Raw genomic sequence first — 20085 nt, 5'->3', positions numbered from 1 at the left:
TCTTTATCCATTCATCTGTTGATGGACATCTGAGCTCTTTCCATAGTTTGGTTTCTGTGGACACAGGTGCAGGTGCCTGTTCAGATCACTACATTTGTATCTTTGGGGCAAATCCCTAGTAGTACAATTGCTGGAATGTAGGGTAGCTCTATTTTCAACTCTTTGAGGAACCTCCATACTGTTTTCCAGAGTGGCTGCACCAGCTTGCATTTCTACCAACAGTGTGAGAGTTCCCCTTTCTTACATCCTTGCCAACATTCATCTCCTGACTATTCTCTACCAGCTTTCTAGTCTTGTGAGAATTTTTTTTAAGAGTCTAGAAAGATGTTCTTTGATTGTTGTAGTTTGTCTGTAATGTCTACTTAATTCTTGTCACCTGTATCCAATCCAATACTGAGCGCAGCTTTGAATTAACAGTGGAAAAGGGTTATGGGAAAATGCTTTCAAGAGGAAAAACTTCATACTATTAATGTCAACAACCACTCTATATTAAAGCTGTTCCCAAAGCACTAGAATAGGTACATAAGTCCATGGAATATTTAGGAGGAGATTTGTGATTGTTTCTTGGCTCTGGTAAGTCTTAAATGAAATATTATCTTTTAAAAAGCATGTTAAAAACTGTAAGTCCACTCACTGTAAAGCAATATAATTATAGGGACATTTGGTACAAAATAAGATAACACTTCAAATAGTTTGAAACTTGGTTTCTAACGGCTTGCACCATTTTGTATTCTCACTCCACTTGTACCAAAAAAAAAAACCCTAAATTCTAAAGTGTAAGGTAGTCTATTCATTTTCTTTTATCTTAGTTAACATTTTAAGTTGTTTAATTCGTTATATATCAAAATAGTATGTTCATATATAGCACATGCTATCTAACATTATTCCTGAGGAACTGTGATCTGCTTCTGTGGTATGTTAAGTAAATGCTTAGTATGTCAGTCCTTTGTTTTACCATGACGTTCTTCTTGGATTCTCTCTCTGTCTTTAAAAGCACAACTTTAGATGTAAATGATCATACACTGAGCATGTTTGCAAAATTAGTTAAGGTGCATTTTTATATCTGACGACTTTATAATATAACTTGACAAAATAACCACTAAAAATTTTTATTAAGTTAATATGGCTTAGACTTTGCCGATATTTATTTTTGCCTTACTTAATGTGTATGTTCTTAGGCACCAAAAAGATTGCCTTTCTATACCAAAATTCTCCTTAAAATGTGAATGAGAATAACAGGTCAAACATAAAAGATAATAGTATAATATTTTGTCCTATTCTGAACTTTAAATTTAAAATATAAATCAGCTTTTATTTTTAATTATGACATTAAAAATTTGTTTTATTATAACTGGAAAATCTTGGTATACATCAAGATTCTTAGAAGCAAATAGAAATCAGTTTTCCTTGTTTTAAGCAGAAATTTATTGGAAAGATATTTAGTTTCTCATATAACTGGCAGGAAGATAAGAGAAAGGTGTAGAAATGAGCAGAAAGTTAAAAGAAGCTAAGACAAAGACACACCACTGGAACAGTTTTGTTTGGATTCTGCAAACATGTCACCAACACAGACTTTTAACTCCATGACTATGAATAATGTTAAATATCCCTGGGTTTTGCATTACTAGCTAGAATTTTAAGAGTTCCAGACAGGTTTGAGGAGGCGTAGGACATAGGTCCATGCCCTTACTGCCAAGGGAGAGGGAAGGAGAATGTCTGGAGTCCCTAGCTTTCTGTAACAAGAGGCAATTAAATAAAGGAGTTGTTCCCCAAATGGGAGGAGTTTGGATCCAACTTAAAAAAAAAAAAGTTCATAGTATCCAAACCACAACCAAAAAGGATGTATTCACGATACAACCAAAATATAATCATTCCTTTCCCAAAAGTCTGCTTTGTTACCACATCCAGCTCTGGGTCAAGATAATGTCCATGTTTCTACTTAGTTTACAAAGATCTTCGATCAAATTATGCAACCTGTGGACTCAAATTTGTAGTTAACCTGTATAAAATAAGGGAGGGAAGAGAGATGAAAGAAAAGGGAAATCAGTTAAAATATGTAAATTATACATGACATAGAAAGGAATTAGGGGTAGACACTATAGTCCTTTTTGCAGCCAGAACTAACACTTTAAGGCTTTCCTTCATGTTCTCATTCATTCATTCGCTTAATGTCCTTCACCCTGTATTGTGATCCACACCTTCACCTTAAGGAATTAGAACTCATGCTCGTCCTATCTAGGTAGGATTCTAGTAGTCTTCTGTTAAATTTTGTTATGGAAAATTTTCAGCATAGACAAAAGAAGAGAATAGTATAATGAACTATGTACCCATCACCTAGCTTCAGCAACTATCAATCATAACCAATCTTGTTTAATATCTAACTCTGCTTCTCCCCCTGAAGATTATTTTGAAGCAAATCCCCAAAGTATTTTATTCATTATTGTTTATATGACTAAAAAATAAAGATTTTATAAACTTAACCATGGTACTATTATCTCACACAGTACTTCCTAATATTAAATATCCACTCGGTGTTCAAATTTCCATCTTCTTCTCATAAACGTTACTTAATAGCCAGTTTGTGTGATTTAAGATTTAGTAAAGTGACACATATACTATATTTATCACTGGTTCAGAGTATATACTGCTTCCTTTAGGACAGCATATCTCCCTTACAAGGTAGTGTATTATAGCTGATAACATAACTGAGTCTTCAACAGATCATGTTTCTATAGGTGGTGGGTTACATAAGTATGGTGCCTTGGACATCTACCGATTGCATTCTTTTGTCATTGAGTAAGTTCCTTGATCAGAAACAATATTGTGTGGGATACCCTGCAACTATGTGAGGCATTCAACAATTTTCAGAATGATTATACTGTTAAAATGGTATTTGGGAAAAACAAATCCAAAACCAGAAAAGATATCTCTTACAGTAAGGAAAAATCATTGCCCCCCTCTATTAACAGGTCCACTGTAGCTGGCTAATTCCTCCAGGTTCAAATGTAGAAATAGGAAGTTTCCCATTCTATGAGCCTTGGTAGGAAGCAGGCCTCCATATTAGCTACAGAAACCTGAAACTAAAGGTGCCTGGACTTTCTCCTCTGGCCAGCTGGGATGCAGGCCTGTGATCTAGGTTTAACCATTCATATTCTGCTGCTTGAGAGTGCTACTTATTAATATGGTATCCATTTTGAAACTCACATAAGTCAAGTATTTCTAAATACGATTGCTGTTTTGTAGAAACCATCCTGATGTTCACAAATATAGTGTGGAGACTGTACAGTGGTATCCTCATGACACTGGCATGTTCACATCAAGCTCATTTGATAAAACTCTGAAGGTGTGGGATACAAATACATTACAAGTAAGTATATTAAAACCTTTCCAAATAGCACTATAGGGTGAAGAAGAAGTACCCTAAGGTATTTTAGTATGATCATTTGCTAAGATGTTATATATGTGGTGGTTGAGGAGAGCTAGACTGCTGGAGTCCCTGTCTTGGCTCTGCTGCTCACTAGCTCTGTGACATTATAGAAGTGCCTGCACTTCTGTATGTTTCAGTTTCCTCACTTGAAAATGGGGGTAGTGATTTTACCCTATAGAATGACTAAATATGTTGATACACGTAAAGTACCTAGAATAGTGGTTAGCATATGGTAAGTGTTCAAAAAACATTAGTTATTATTATCTTTATTATTTGAAACTTATTGTCTAGTGATTTAAGGAAAAAATTACATTTGTCTTCTATTGACTTAAAATCTTAAAGGAAAAGAAAGCTACTAATATTGCTTAGTATAGGTAGATACTAAATAACAAAGATAGATAATAAAAGATAGTTTTTATGATATTTGGTTAAATTTATATTTCTAGTGCTAATCCTTTCTCTGAGCTTAGTCCCATATTTCCTTACCTGTCTACTGAACCTCTCTTACTTTTAATGTAGGGTAATCTCCTCAAATATAACATGTTCCAAACGGAACATGACCACTCCTCACATCCATTTAGTCCTCAAATCTTAGCAATTCTTTTTTTAAACTCTCCCATATTTTCTCTTCAATTTCTCTCTCCAACAGTGTACATCTAGACTATTACTAAAAACTTTTAAGTGCTATTCTTGCATTACTTTGCTTCCTATATTTTCCATAGTAAGTTCTACTCCAGAATAAAATTTATATAAAGTGGTTTCATTTTGTCTCTACCCAAAACCTCTAGGGACTTCCATTGTCTAAATTCAGCCTGGTGTTCTAATTCTCCCAACCTTAAGCCTTACTCCCTCAACCTTAGCTTCTAACTCTTTTCCACCTAAATTATTTGCTGTCTCTAATTTGACCTCCTTTTGTCTTCTGATCACATCTTGATTGTATTATATTTCTTGTCTCAAGTTGCTTTCCCTGCATAATTTTTTTCTTCTCTTAATTGTCTAAGTTTTGTACCCTTTAACCAACATCTCCACATTCTGCATTCCCCCTCACCCCACATTTTGCGTTCCCCCTCACCCCACCAGCCCCTGGTAACCACTTTATTCTGTTTATTCTGTTTCTATGAGTTTGACTTTTGTAGATTTCACATATAAAGTGATATCATACAATAGTTGTCATCTCTGACTTGTTTCACTTAGTGTAATGCCCATGGGGTCTATCCATGTTGTCAGAAGTGACAAGATATCCTCCTGTCTTGTGGCTGAATACTATTTCATTGTGCAAAAATACCTCATCTTCTTTGTCTCTTCGTATAGTTATGGATACTTAGATTGTTTCTGCAACTTGGCTATAATAAAAATAAAATAAATAATGATGCAATGAACAAGGGGGTGAAGATATCTCTCCAAGATAGTGATTTCATTTCCCTTGGTTATATATCCAGAAGTGGGGTTGCTGGATCATAAGGTAGTTCTGTTTTTAATTTTTTGGGAAACCTCTATACCAGTTTCCACAGTGGCTATACCAATTCACATTCCCACCAACAGTGCACAAGGGTTCTCTTTTCTCCACATCCTCACCAATACCTGTTATCTCTTGTCTTTTTTTAAATTAGCCATTCTAATAGGTGCGAGGTAATAGCTCACTGTGGTTCTATTTGCATTTTCCTGATGATTAGTGATACTGAACACTTTTTCATGGACCTGTTGGCCATTTGTATGTCTTCTTTGGAAAAATGCCTATTCACTTCCTCTGCCCACTTTTGAATTAGATTGTTTGTGGTCTTTGGCTGTTGAGTTGTATGTGTTCTTTATGTATTTTTAGGTATTAACCTCCTATCAGGTAAATGATTTGCAAATTTTTTCTTCCATTTAGTAAGTTGTCTTTTTGTCTTGATGGTTTCCTTTGCTGTGCAGAAGATTTTGAGTTTGATGTGTAGTTCTTTTTTTTTTTTTTTTTTTTTTTTTAAGATTTTATCTATTTATTCATGAGAGACACAGAGAGAGAGGCAGAGAAGCAGGATCCATGCCGGGAGCCCAACATGGGACTCGATCCCGGGTCTCCAGGTGCAGGCCCTGGGCTGAAGGTGGCGCTAAACCACTTAGCCACCGGGCTGCCCTAGTTCTACTTGTTTATTTTTGCTTTTGTTCCCTTTGTTTTTGGAGTCAAATCCAAAAAATCATCACCCGAAGAAGATTGGTAATAGGGAGCTTACTGCTTTTGTTTTCTTTTAGGAGTCTTATGGTTTCAGGTCTTCCATTCAAATCTTTAATCCAGCTTTTTTTTTTTAAAGATTTTATTTATTTATTCATGAGAGAGAGAGAGAGGCAGAGACACAGGGAGAGGGAGAGAAGCAGGCTCCATGCAGGGAGCCTGACGCGGGGACTTGATCCCAGGTCTCCAGGATCACACCCCGGGCCAAAGGCAGCGCCAAACCGCTGGGCCACCAGGGCTTCCCTAATCCAGCTTTTAATGAATTATTTGGAGCCCACTGTGGGCCTTGAACTCACAACCATGAGATCAAGAGTTGGACACTTCACCAAATGAGCTACCCAAGCACTCCTCATGTCTTTAATCTATTTTGTAATTTATTTTTGCATATGGTGTAAGAAAATGGTCCAATTTGCTTGTTGCTCTCTAGTTTTCCCAATATCCTTTCATGAAGAGACTATCCTTTCCGCGTTTTATATTCTTGGCTCCTCTTTCACAAATTTAATCACCATATATGCATGGGTTTGTTTCTGGGCTCTCCATTCTGTTCTTTTGATTAGTGTGTCTGTTTTTATGCCAATGCCATATTGTTTTGATTACTATAGCTTTGTGAGATAGTTTGAAATCAGGAAGTATGATACCTATAGCTTTTCTTCTTTCTCAAGATTGCTTTAGCTATTTGGAATTTTGTGGTTCCATACAAATTTTAAGATTTTTCTTCTATTTTGTAAAAATGCCATTGGAATTTTTATAGTACTTGCACTGAATCTGCAGATGACTTTGGGTGGAATGTAAATTTTAAGTGTTTGCTTTCTACCCCTGAGCATGGAATATCCTTTCGTTTATTTGTATCTTCAGTTTCTTTCATGAACATCTGATAGTTTACAGTTTACATATCATTTACCTACTTCGTTCATTTTATTTCTTGGTATTCTATTCTTTTTGATGCAGCTGTAAATAGAATTATTTTCTTAATCTCTCTGATAGTTCATTATTAGTATATAGAAACACAACATATTTTTATAGCCTTCAACTTTATTGAATTTGTTTATTCAAAGAATTTTTTGGTGGAGCCTTTGGGGTTTTCTGCATATAATATGTAATCTGCAAATAGAGACAGTTTAAATTCTTCCTTTCCAATTTTTGTACTTTTTCCCTTTTTTCCCTTGTTTCATCACCCTGGCTAGGGCTCTTTTTTTTTTTTTTTTTTAAAGATTTACTTACTTATTTTAGAGAGTGAGAGAGCATGAATGGAAGGGCCAGAGGAAGGGAAGAGAGAATCTTCAAGCAGACTGCACACTGATCACAGAGCCCAGTGCAGGGCTCCACCCCACCACCCTGAAATCATGACCTGAGCCAAAACCTAGAGTTGCACATTTAACCAACTATGCCACCCAGGCACCCCCAGCTAGGACTTATAATACTGTGTTGAATAAGCCTGGTAAGATTAGTCAACCTTCTCTTGTTCCTGATTTTAGAGGAAAAACTTTCAGCTTTTCATTGTTGAACATGAGATTAGCTGGTAGGCTTATTATTTATCTGTGTGTGTGTGTGTGTGTGTGTGTGTGTGTGTGTGTGTATTCTTTATTATGTTGAGATACTTTGCCTCTATATTTGGTTTGTTGAAAAAAATGCATCATACTTTATGGTAAAACTCAATCCTCTTTCCTGATTGTTTAAAAAATCTTAACATACTAGGAATAGAAGGGAAATTCCTTAATTTGGTAAGGAGTATTTTTTTTTAAACATACCTTAAGCAAACATTTTAGTTGTTGGTAAATTGTTGAAAGCTTTCCCTTTGAGTTAACTCTGTTATTCCCTCTGTTCAATATTACAGTGGAAGTCCTAGCTAGTACAATAAGGCAAAAAAAAAAAAAAAGAAATGAAAGGAATTTAAATTATTATTCGCGGATGATATTGTGAGTATAGAAAATCCAAAAGAATCTCTAGCCAATTATTAAAATTAATATGAGTAAACTTAGGGTTACTGGATATAAGATCATTTTTGTTTCTGATTTTTAAGTACTATGAATTTTGAAAGTAGTATCATTGACAATTGCATCATATTCCTAGTAAGAAATTGTAAAGTGTACAAGACCACTCAACAAGACACAAAAAATTATAGAATATTAATGACACAAATTAAGATTTAAATAAATGGTGGGATATACCATATTCAAGAATTAGAAGGCTCAGTTTTGTCAAGTTACTAGTTTTACCCAGAGTAATCTGTAGAATCAATATATTTCTAATCAAAAGTTGACTGGCTAAGACTTACTATACATTAATTACACTAATTAAGGAGGTGTGAGATCAGTACAAGTTAAAAAAAAAAAAAACAGTGGAACAGGATAATCAAGAAACACACCCATACATGTACCATCATTTGAGTTATGACATAAGTAACAATGCAGTGCTTTGGGGAAATGATAGCTTTTTCTATATTGTGCTAGATCAGCTGGGTTTCCCTATTAAAAAAAAATTACCCCACAATAGACAGAAAAGAAATCTACCAATTTCAGTTAGATTACAGATATAAAAATATAAATGAAAGTAATAAAGCGTATCAGAAAAAAACAGGAGAATATTTTCATGGCTCGAGATAGGTAAAAGCACAAAAGTTTAAACCAAAAAGAGAAAGATTGAACTACATTAAGGTTAGGAAGCTCTATTCATCAAAAAACATTTAAGAGTAAAAGAGTAAGCCGTGAAGTGGGAAATAATATAGGTGACACATGCATACATTTGAAAAAAGAAATACACAAATTATATTAAAAAAATTAAAAGATTGAAATGAAAGCCCTATAGAGAACTATGCAAAACTTTTTAAAAAAGATTTTATTTATTTATTTATTTATTTATTTATTTATTTATTTATTTATTTGAGAAAGAGACAGAGAGCAAGAGGTGCAGAGGGAAAAGGACAACCAGACTCCAGGCTGAGCCCTGACCCCAAAGCAGGGCTCAATCCCAAGACCCTGAGATCATGACCTAAGCCGAAATCAAGAACAGATGCTCAACTGACTAAGCCACTGAGGCACCCTGCAGCAAAACATTTGCTTAGACACTTAACAAAAGAGGATATCTAAATAGCCAATAAATAAATGCATTCAGTGTTATTAATTGAGAGCCTGGGTATTAAGTCCACAATGAGGTACCTCTCTATATCCTCCGGAATGGCTAAAATTAAAAGGTCTGATAACAATAACAAGTGTATCTGTTGCTGATAAAATTACAGTTGATACACATATTTGATATTAACTGAGGCCAAATATGTGGATTCTTATTACCCAGAAGATACACTTTAGAGTATGTAAATGCATACATATATGTACCAAGGGATGTTTACAAGAATGTTCTTAGCAGCACTATTTATGATAACCAAAAACTAGAAATATCCCAAATGTCCATTAACAGTCAAAGAAATCTGGCAAATTTTACATTGAAATACTATCCAGCAATGACAAAGGAGCACTTCTATGTCAACAAAATGTATGAATTTTACATAATATAGAAAATAACCAGACACAAGTACTTAATATCTAATTCCTCTTCAAAAATAGACAAAACTAGGGACATCTGGGTGGCTTAGTTGGTTAAGCCTCTACCTTCAGCTCAGGTCATAATCCCAGGGTCCTGGGATCAAGCCACACATCCATCTCCCTACTCAGTGGGGAATCTGCTTCTCCCTCTCCCTCTGCCATTCCCCCTGCTTTTGCCTTTGGCTCTATCTCTTTATCAAATAAGTAAATAAAATCTTTTAAATATATGTATACATAGAAGTAACCTAGAATGATAGAGGTCTTTATGGTGGTTATCTTTCTTAGTGACGGTTGAAAGGGGACCTAGGAAGCTTTCTGGGAGTTAGTAATGTGATGTTTATAATGTTCTATATTATAATGAAGGTGGTGGTTACTTTGTGAAAATTCTTTGAACTGTACACTTTTCTATGTTTGTTACTTATACTTAAAAGTCTAGTTTAAAAATTAATAAGCCATACATTTCCATTTTCTCTCATTAACTGATCTCCTTTTAAGACTATAAGAAAAGACATCTTGATTTTAAATTTTCTTTAGAACATAAATGTTTGGAGCAACTGGGTAGCTTAGTCATGAGGCATCTGCCTTCAGCTTAGGTCATGATCCCAGGGTCCTGGAATTGAACCCTGCATTGGGCTCCCTGCTTATTGGGGAGCTCCTCCCACTCCCTTGCTCCCTCTGCTGTCTAGTTCTCTCTCTCTGTCAAATAAATAAATAAAATCTTTAAGGAAAAAAAAAAAGAACATAAATGTTTTTGCCAACCCAAAATAGTATTTTGCGAGGGCATCTGGCTGGCTCAGCTGGTAAAGCATGCTGCTTTCAATCTTGGAGTTGTGAGTTTGAGCCCCAGGTTGGGTGGAGAGATTACTTAAAAAAAATAGTATTTAATGAATTCATAATTCTACCTGAAATAGAACATTTTATTGATAAGAACTTTGAAAGTATTCAATACGAAATGATTGCTTGTGCATCTGTTAGATACAAAAAAAAATAAGGAAAGATATTGTCCTTTTCCACATCCTCTATCCCTGTCACTAATTTTTCCTATTAGTGTACATATTATATATCTCTCATACTTTTACTTCATCTAAGTTTTCATAAGTATGTTTTTATAGCTTGAGCATATGATATGGCTTTGGCTTAAAGGAGTATCTTCTCTAGAGACTTCTGTTACACTTTAGGGTAAAGAACAACCTTTTCTCCTTCTGAGTGTTCTTAGAATTTTGCATAATGAAACATAAATCAGAAAATACAAATATTGGTATCCAGGCCACGTTCTTTAGAAACGAATAAGATTCTTGAATATATTCAACAGTATGTACTCAATTTTTGTTACACGTTAAAACTTGGGATTCAATGGCAAGCAAAATAAGCATCGTCCCTACCTTATGGCAAGGAGTTTCAGTTTAGCAAGAAAAACAAATGATTAAACAAGAAATAACAGTAAAGTCTAAAAGGGACTATAATAGTCAAAGTGTACAGTGTCTTTAGCATGGTCACCTAACCTATGGAGAATTCAGGAAAGGCTTTCCAGAACAAGTAGTGCTCTGGCTTTTGGCTGAGATGAAGGGTGAGGAGTAGAAATTGGCCAAATCCATAGGAGGATGAGAGTTCTAGTTAGAGGGAACAACATGAGAAAACTCTTGGTGGTAACGCCACATTTAAAAAACTGAAAAGCACTCCGTATGGCTAGAGTGCCAAAGGACAGTAGCCAGAGATAAAGGCAGAAAGGTAAGCAGTATCTGTATCATGAGAGATCTTGTCAAGTTTATTAAGTAGGTTGAATATTTTCCTAGGAGAAAAAGCAAGCTTTTGAAGAATCTAAGCAGTGGCCCAAAATGAAAACATCAAATTGCCATTTTAGACAAAATAGTCTAGATATGTTGCCAATAGGTTGGAAGGTGGCAAGAAGAGAGTCAAAGCGATTAGAGAGGAGGTTGTAGTAATCCAGGCAGGAGTCAGTAGATCCTGGCTTTTCTGGAGTAATGGCAATGGGATAAATAGATATGAGAGGATAACAGAGGAGTTGCAAGTTGATTAACTGTCGGGAATAGTGAAAAATCAAGAATTTCAGGGAAATGCAAGTCAAAACCACTGTGAGATAACCATTCGTACTTACTAGGATTGCTGTAATGAAAAAGAAAACAAATGTAGAGTAGGATGCGGATAAACTGGAACCCTCATAAATTATTGGTGGGGATGTAAAATGGTACAGCTGTTTTGGAAAACAGTTTCTGAAAAGTTAAACATAGATTTAGTATATGACCCAGCAGTTCCACTCCTGTGTATATACCCTAAGCAAAGTGAAAACATAACTTTACACAAACGTTGTACACAAAAGTTCATAGTGGCATTATTCAAAATAACCAAAAGGTGAAAACAAATGAAATGTTCATTAATTAATGAAAGGGTAGCCATAAAATGGACTGTTACTCAGCCATAAAAAGAAGTGAAGTACTGATACTTGCTCCAGTTAGATGAACCTTAAAAACATGTTAAATGAAGTGAAAAAAAGGAAGAAAAAATATATTAAATGAAAGACTGAAAAGATGATAGAGTATAATTCCATCTCTATGAAATATCAAGAAGTAGACTAATCTATAGAGACAGAAAGTAGATTAGTGGTTTCCCAGAGAGGATAGGGGAAAATGGGGAGTACTTGCTGATGGGAATGGGCTTTCTTTTTTCGGGTAATAAATATGTTCTAAAATTGATTTTAGTGATGATTGCACAACTCTATGAATATACTAGAAACCATTGAAGTACATACTTTGAATAAGTGAATTGTATGGTAGGTCAACTATAGCTCAATAAAGCTATTACTTAAAAAGAACAAGAATTATTCCCACGTTCTCTAATTTGGGCAGTTGAGGAGAATATATTGTTATTTGCTAAGATAGGGAAAGGTTAGGGGGGTATTGAGTCCAGTTTTAGATTTGTTACATTTGAAGGATTCATAGGAAATCTAAATGAAGATAATCCAGGAATTGAGCTATACATATCTGGTATTGAGGAATGTTGTCTACACAGATAATACAGGCTTGTGTCATTACCATGTAAGTGGCAGTTGAAGAGAAGGGTGCATAGAACAGAACCGTGAGGTGGACCAAGATTAATAGGACAGGAAAAGGAACAACAAAGCCTGCAAAAGACAACAATGAGAAATAGAATAAGAGGAAAATCAAGACTATGCAATGTAGAGGAAGCCAGTGAAAGAGATTGTTTTAAGGAAGATGGAGTAATCAGCTGTGTTGAGTGTTCTGAAAATTTAGGTAGATGACGATTATACTTGATGACAGCCAGTGTCAGTGATACTGGAAGAGTAGTGTGAATGGGAGTAGTGGAGATAAAAATTTGTGGTGAGTTGAGAAATATGTGGATTTGAAGAGGAAGAAAGATTAATTAGGAATATAGGATGAAAGGTTTTTGTTTTCTTGTCTTGAGAGGGTTGCTGTTATAAGATGAAAGAAACATGAACATTTTTTAATGCTGATGGGAATGAGCCAGTAGGGAGGGGGACTTTGTAGGTATCCTGGAGTTAGAGGAGATAATGTGTGGCGTGAGATTTTTGACAGTGCTTAGGAGGATCTGAACACAGGTAGGGATATTAACTTTAAATATGAGGAAGGATGATTTTTCCATGATTACAGGAAGGAAGAAGGAAGAAGGATAAATGGAAGCAAATGTGTTTGTAGGTTTGTTGATAAGACATTCAGGGAATTCTCATTGAATGACTTCCTGGTTTCTCTTTGTAATAAAAGATCAAAACGCCCATTATGATCAAGTGGCAATGTTTGTAGAGAGTGGAAAAGTTTGAAATAGCTGTGAATATTGCAGAGAATAATAGTAAAATATAATAGGACTGGCACTCAATACTGAAAGCCCATTTGGGATGAATGATCTTTCATAGTGATGCCAGTTTGCCTTACTGCAAGATTTTCTTTTGGGTAGAGCAGAGATCAGCTTACTAAGCAGTCCATAGGCTAAGTCTGGGCCCATGGTCTCTTTTCGAAATACAATGTTATTTCTTGTCTGTGGCTGCTGTGACACTACAGTGGCAGAAATAAGTAGTTGGAAATGACAGAAATGAGTAGTAGTCCTCAAAGCCTAAAATATTTATAGTCTTACCCATCACAGAAAAAGTTGGCTGACCTCTAGTGTAGATCAACCTGGATACAGGTGCAGAGAAGGCAGACACTTGGAGTTATCCAGTGTTGAAGTCTTGACAGAGTCAAGGATTAATGACAAAATAGTTGAAGATACTGGGGGATGAAGTATTGAACCTCGGAATCCAGGCTGAAGAAAGGGGAAAAGAAAAAAAAAAAAGAAACAGGAGGAACTAATAGGAGTTCCAGATTTTATTTGGATGTTTTGGAAGTAGTTGGGGAAAACTATGCTGAAAATGGTAGGAGATTGTGGTTATGGATTACATACATGAATTCTATGATTTTGAAGGAAGAGCAAGTCTGGGTGATGAGAGTGCTGGAATGTGGTAGCTGAAGTTGAATGGGACCAAGAGGCAGACTGCTGGCTAGATCACCTTTGTAGATGGTGAAGTTCCTCCAGACTGGAGTGGAAAGAAAGATGGTGAGCCAGGTGGTTGTCTTTTATTTATCTGTAATTTATTAGGGAAAAGTTATTCCTCTTACAAAAGGGACAAGAGTGTTAAAACTAACAAAGGATTTGAGGTGCCTCCATGGCTCAGTCAGTTAAGTGTCTGCCTTCTGCTCAGGTCATGACCTCAATGTCCTGGGATCTAGCCCCAGTTCAGCCTTTCTGCTCAGCAAGGAGCCTGCTTCTCCTTCTCACTTTCCCTCTGAGCTCTCCCTCCCTCTTTCTCTCTCAAATAAATAAATATAATTTTTTAAAAATTAACTCCGAATTTAAAATTAAGAAGTTTTTGAGGATATCACATTCCCATGTATCAGTCAAATAAATTGTTAACAGTCATTTAAAAATTGGTAACAATGTGGAGATAAGTAAATAGAAAGTTTACTGCTTTTGTGATTATAATTAGAACTTATACTTTTTAAATGTCTTTTGATTATCAGACTGCAGATGTATTTAATTTTGAAGAAACCGTTTATAGTCATCATATGTCTCCAGTTGCCACCAAGCACTGTTTGGTAGCAGGTTTGTACCTGTACTCTTTTGCTTTTCAACATATTGAAACTTGCTCCCTTTTAATACCTAGTTAGTTTTGATAGACATTTTAACCCAGATCAATATCACAATTCCTTTAAAAAAAAAAAAAGCTCAACTGTATACTACTATTTAAAACATCCAGTTTTATTGGTATTGTGCAAGTCGAGCACTGCCTAGTGGCTAGGATTCAAAGATTAAAAAAGTGCATTTCTGTTCCCTAGGGAGTTAATTTTCAGCCACCAAAATTTCAGAGATTTTACATGAACCAAATTTGGCAACTTTTTCAATTCAACACAGTAAAAAAATGGAAATTATTTCCTTTTCTCTAAGATTGTATTATTCAAATTAAACATTTTTATGAAAGCATCTGCAACAAGAGTTTTCATATGTGAAGAAAAAAAAAATGTTTTCCTGGTATCAGGTCCCTATGATTCCATTATTTGAGTGGCACTGCAATGAACATCTTCACCTCCAGATACTAGTCAGCTGCATCATCTGTAAGAAGAGTTGGCCACTAACTTGCCCTTGAAGTCCACTCATTCTGTGTCCAGAGTCTTTGATTGGAAGTTTATCATTAGTATGGAAAGGCTGAGGTATTAAATAAAATCATTTGCTATAATAAAATAGCAGAGAATTATGCATACACATTGCAGCAGTACAGATTTCCTGGTTTTGGTACTGTGGTATAGTTACTTAACCTAACAACCATTAGGACAACATGGGTGAAAGGTGCACAGGGTCTTTCTGTACTATCTTTGCAACTTTGGGTGAATCTATAATTATTTCAAAATTAAATGTTAAAAAGTAATGCAATAATAGACCTCTCTTAGTACTAAGGTATGACTGCAATTAAATTTTCTACTTATAACATTAAAAATGATTTGAAGTATATTTTTGGCATACGTTTTTTATATTTCTACATGGATGCAGAGAAGATACCATGAATCATAAAGATAGTTTCTTGTTTCCTTTTGGTGATGATTCATAATAAAATTATCTTAAACCATTTTTGTTTTTGTTTTTACAGTCGGTACTAGAGGGCCCAAAGTACAGCTTTGTGACTTAAAGTCTGGATCCTGCTCCCACATTTTACAGGGTATTTTTTTTTTATTTGAAACAACAACTACTTTGAGTGAACCATTCAATAAAAAGAAACGTTACTAACAATGTATTCTTTGTAACTGACATGACTGATGTATTTTGTGCTAGTTGTTAAAAGTCAACAGGGAAATAAAGATCCTTCTGTGCATTATTCTTATAAAACTGAACTATTGAGCAGGCATTTATATAAACAATAGCCATAGGATAAACTCAAAGGATATGGAAAGTCTAGCTGAACACCTCTTATTTCTACATTTAAAAAAAGTTTTTTATGAAACTTAACATTGATTCACTTGTCTTACAAACATTGTTTAATATTGTTCTGGCTAAGTAAACATTCTTAATATTTAGGTGCTTTTTTTTCCCTGAGTGCAAATATTTTAGAAAAAGGTACTAGAATAATATTTTAGCTAAGATATGTTAATTTAAGTATTTTTGCTACTTTGTTATCAGTATTAGGCCATCCGATTCGAGACAATGGAAAGATGGGTTATAATCCAGAAATTTACATTTTTATTCATTTCTGAGAAACACATAATATATGGAGAGAACTTGGTGAAATGGATAGCATTTGTTTTACATTGTCATGAATCTCTAATAACATAAGTTACATAGATGAAAATATCTAAATAATCCATTTAGGCAAAAGTGAATTAAAATGCTGAATTATCTATGAACTTATATAAACCTGTGCTTTGTAGAAAAAAATGTATCCAAATGCTTTCTACAATCATGAATTTTAAGACAGTTTTTATTATAACTTTCTAAAAAGTTAGAAACCATTTTTATTCTATACAATGTTTCACTTGTATGATTTGTTGCAGTGGGTTTTTTGTGGTAGATGTAGGTAAATGAGATTGAGCTATATTACTTCAATGGATTGACTTTTTCATCTAACAGCTTTATTAAAAAAGAAAGACTCACTTGCTCTGACCATTCTTTCCAAGGCAAAACCAGGCCATTTATAATAAGATAACATGTGGGAGAAATGCACCACAGACTTCATACTATATTTAAACATAGATTATTATAAATGTGAAAAGGGGATGATTATATCAATTTATTTTTTAATATTTAGTCTTCACTTTCTTCAAAATGTTATGTTTAATTACATTGTATCTTTTTATTTTTCAAGTATTTTACAAGACTTCATACAGTTATATTTGCAGGTCACAGACAAGAAATATTGGCAGTTTCCTGGTCACCACGTTGTGAATATGTCTTGGCAACTGCAAGGTAACATGCAAATTATTTGGTTTTCAAGTTAATAATTAATGGTAAAAATTTGGAAAGCACTATTTTTATAAGATGCATATTTAGTTATTAATTAGGCCATTTAAATAATTGAGTTACAGTTTTTAAGTCCTATCATCAAAAGAAATCTTTCTTTGTATCATAATCCTAATCCTGACTATATATCTTGAAAGTGCTCACCTTTTAAAACAGAGAAAACAAGACAATCTCTGTAGCAATGCAAATCTGCTAGTACTACCCATTGAAAAAACTGTCTTGTGTCTTTTTTTCTACCCAAGTATAAGACTTAATTTTAAAATAGTAGCATTTCTTTTTGTTTTCTTTAATACAGAGGTTCTGAATCTAATTCAACATTTATTCGTTGACTCAATTTACTAATATTTAATGACTGCCTACCATGAGCCAAGCAGTTTAGTCCTCAGAGAAGCTTCTGTTAATAGTTTACAGAATGTGATATTGAGATCTGTGCTTTCTGGAGTAGAACAAGTCTAGAATGTAGCTGTAGGAAGGCTGGCGAAAGAAGTGTGAAGGTGAGAAGCTGAGTGCTGGTTGTGTGTCCATGATAGGGCATATTTTATTGTTCATGCCTAACTTGGTTTTCCTCAAATCATGGGGGAGCTAAGAGGTTTTAGTTCTCAGAGTACCCTTGGAATTTGAATCAATATAAGAATGGATCTAGTAATCAACGTTAGGAATCAGATATGTCCAAATCTTATGTTTCAGAAAGTACTTAAGTCCTCAGACTCATGCCATTGGAAACTTCTTCCCCAGCTGGAAAGAAAGAAGATCATTTTGAAAATAGGAAATGCTAGCTTTTTGCTTGCTATTCTAATTAACTGGGCTTGATAGTGACCTGTGAAAAGAATCAAGATTATAGGAAGAGATAAGTCCTGTATCTATGTAAAAGATATGTAAGTTAGAAATGGGCTTATAAAAATGCATTGTATTGCTTTTTCTAATTAAAGGGGCTTAGATAAACCCAATGTGTTAGGATATTGTTAAGACCCTTTTTGAGAATGTGATAGCATCAATTAAACTGATTTATATTTTCTTTAGGAGTAGTTTAGAAGCTGGAACTGATATGTGGTCATGGGTTTTTTGTGGGTTTTTTTTTGCCTTTATTTTTTTCACTTACTTGAGATAAAATAAAAATAAATGTCAGATTTCCAAGAAACATTAAATTTATTAAATTTAGTTCTTGTATATCTGGCAAAGATTGATTTGAATATAGGAAACCTAATATAAATGTATTGTCCTCATTATTCACCTTAATTTTTTCATATTAAAAGAAATACCAAATTCATGCCAAATGAATTCTTAAAGTAAAATTAACTGCTTGATTGTCTAGAAAACATTTGAATAACAAACAATAGAAACGATGTAGTAACAAACTTGCTCTTGAGCAAGTGCCAAAGCTAACTAGTTTTGGGGAAGGAACGTGCTAATGTTATTAAGAACCAGCAGAATTCTGTCCATATGATCTAAAAATGGTTACCTTTTTTTCAATTATTTTCACTGCTTTTTGCTACTGACTTTGAATATTTGATGAAAAGGCAAAAAAGTACAATGACCCAAATGTACAAATATATTTACACTAATATACTAAGACCTCTGTGTGCTATAATACTGGAAAGGTAGGTGAAGAGTACAGTCACGGTCATAGCTATATATGTCAGTGTAATATTTATTTCTTCTTAGTGCTGACAGTAGAGTAAAATTATGGGATGTGAGAAGAGCATCAGGATGTTTAATTACTCTTGATCAGCATAATGGAAAAAAGTCACAAGCTGTTGAATCAGGTAATGAAGAATACATTACTATGGAAATATGCCAACAATAGTATTTTTTTATATTGAAAATTTTTAATTGAAACCCAGTAATTAATGTATATTGACAAGTGGCAAATTTTATGATTTAAAAAATGACATTTATAATAAATTGATTTCTAAACATACATACCATATTGTGGTCATATTATGAAAATGTGCAAGTTGTCTTAAATGTCTCAGCTGCTATCCAGGTGACAAAGTACCTCAGTTGCATTTTTAAATAGAATTTATTTTTTTTTAAGATTTTATTTATGTATTTGAGAGAGAGAACACGTGAGCACATGCATATACATGCAGATATTGGTCAGAGGGAAAGAGGAAATCCTAAGCAGACTCCAGGCTGATGGCAGAGCCTGAAGCAGAGCTCCATAGCAGGACCCTGAGATCATGACCTGAGTGAAATCAAGAGTCAGATGCTTAACTGACTGAGCCATCCGGACACCCCTAGAATTTAAGTTCTGTATAGGCTAAGATTCTGATTTATAATTAATTGTGGACCAGAAAAATCTTAGGATGAACTACATACAGTTTTATTACTGTTTTAATCATCTGTTTAAATTAATCCGGCTTTTTGAAAATTATACTTTCTCAAACTTGATCGTTTTGAAAATAATACAAATTTTGATTGAAACTAGAACAGTTATTCTTTCCCTATTGAAGGTTTTTTTTAATACTGAATAATAGTATTACTGATTTTTAATAGTCCATAGAATGGTTTTTAGATTAAAGATAGAAATAGTATATGAGAAATTTGGAAGGTATTTATTAATTTAAAATTTTAGTGGACATGCATTCAATTGAGTTTGATTGCACAGCTTACTCTGAAAACTTGTATTTAGCAAAATTTCTTTCTCTTTTATTTTTCTGTTTTTCTCTATTTTTATGGTTCTAATATATATAGCTTATTATATTCAAATAATCCAAATATAATCAACTTGTTTATTTTAAGTAATTCAGATAGTTGTCCTTAATAAAGTAAGTTTAAATAACTATTATCAAGCATTAAGTGTGTGCTGAATACAAGAGTAGATTAACTGAATTGTATTTTTCATTGCAGCAAACACTGCTCATAATGGGAAAGTTAATGGCTTATGTTTTACAAATGATGGGCTTCATCTCCTTACTGTTGGTACGGATAATCGGATGAGGCTCTGGAATAGTTCCAGTGGAGAAAATACACTAGTAAGAAATTTTAAGTATCTCCATTTTTTTTTTAAGTAATCTACACCCAGTGTGAGGCTTGAACTTACAACCCCAAGATCAAAAGTCACATATTCTACCAATTGAACCAGCCAGGTGGCCCTCTAACCTTTTGAATATATATTTAAAAAATGGATCTATAAAATACACTTGGTGTTCTTCTGTAGATTTAACTCTTTTCTTTTGTCTGTATCCCAGTTTTCTTTTTGTATTTTTCCATTATGTGAAGTAATAACTCTCAGCATAGGACAACCTACCCTACTGTACCCCCACCACATTCTCCCCACTTAGGAGAATTACTGCTCTACTGAGCCACTGTGCATGATGCGAGTGTACCATATCTCTCAGGTATGTTGATTATAAAGTTAAATAGTTAAATTTTAT

The 20085-nt window shown here is 34.2% G+C and overlaps 1 protein-coding gene across 7 annotated transcripts in view; it reads left to right on the top strand.

Annotated features, from left to right (window-relative positions):
* The window catches only part of ERCC8 (ERCC excision repair 8, CSA ubiquitin ligase complex subunit), a 56873-nt gene that overhangs the window by 16217 nt on the left and 20571 nt on the right, over positions 1-20085 (top strand). For 3 of the 7 annotated variants that reach the window (XM_025446977.3, XM_035713059.2, XM_049097889.1), the window contains exons 4-10: positions 3244-3367; positions 14224-14305; positions 15345-15413; positions 16576-16654; positions 18371-18471; positions 19559-19683; positions 19993-20049. In XM_025446977.3, the coding sequence (XP_025302762.1) occupies positions 3244-3367; positions 14224-14305; positions 15345-15413; positions 16576-16654; positions 18371-18471; positions 19559-19683; positions 19993-20049 (637 nt within the window). The remainder of the gene's footprint in view (positions 1-3243; positions 3368-14223; positions 14306-15344; positions 15414-16575; positions 16655-18370; positions 18472-19558; positions 19684-19992; positions 20050-20085) is intronic. The other 4 variants (XM_025446978.3, XM_035713058.2, XM_025446980.3 and 1 more) reach the window with 4 other exon arrangements.

This window comes from Canis lupus, chromosome 2, assembly GCF_003254725.2.
Source record: "Canis lupus dingo isolate Sandy chromosome 2, ASM325472v2, whole genome shotgun sequence".
Lineage (NCBI taxonomy): Eukaryota > Metazoa > Chordata > Mammalia > Carnivora > Canidae > Canis > Canis lupus.
Note: the sequence above shows the minus strand (reverse complement) of the source record. Positions and strands in the feature narration are given on the sequence as shown.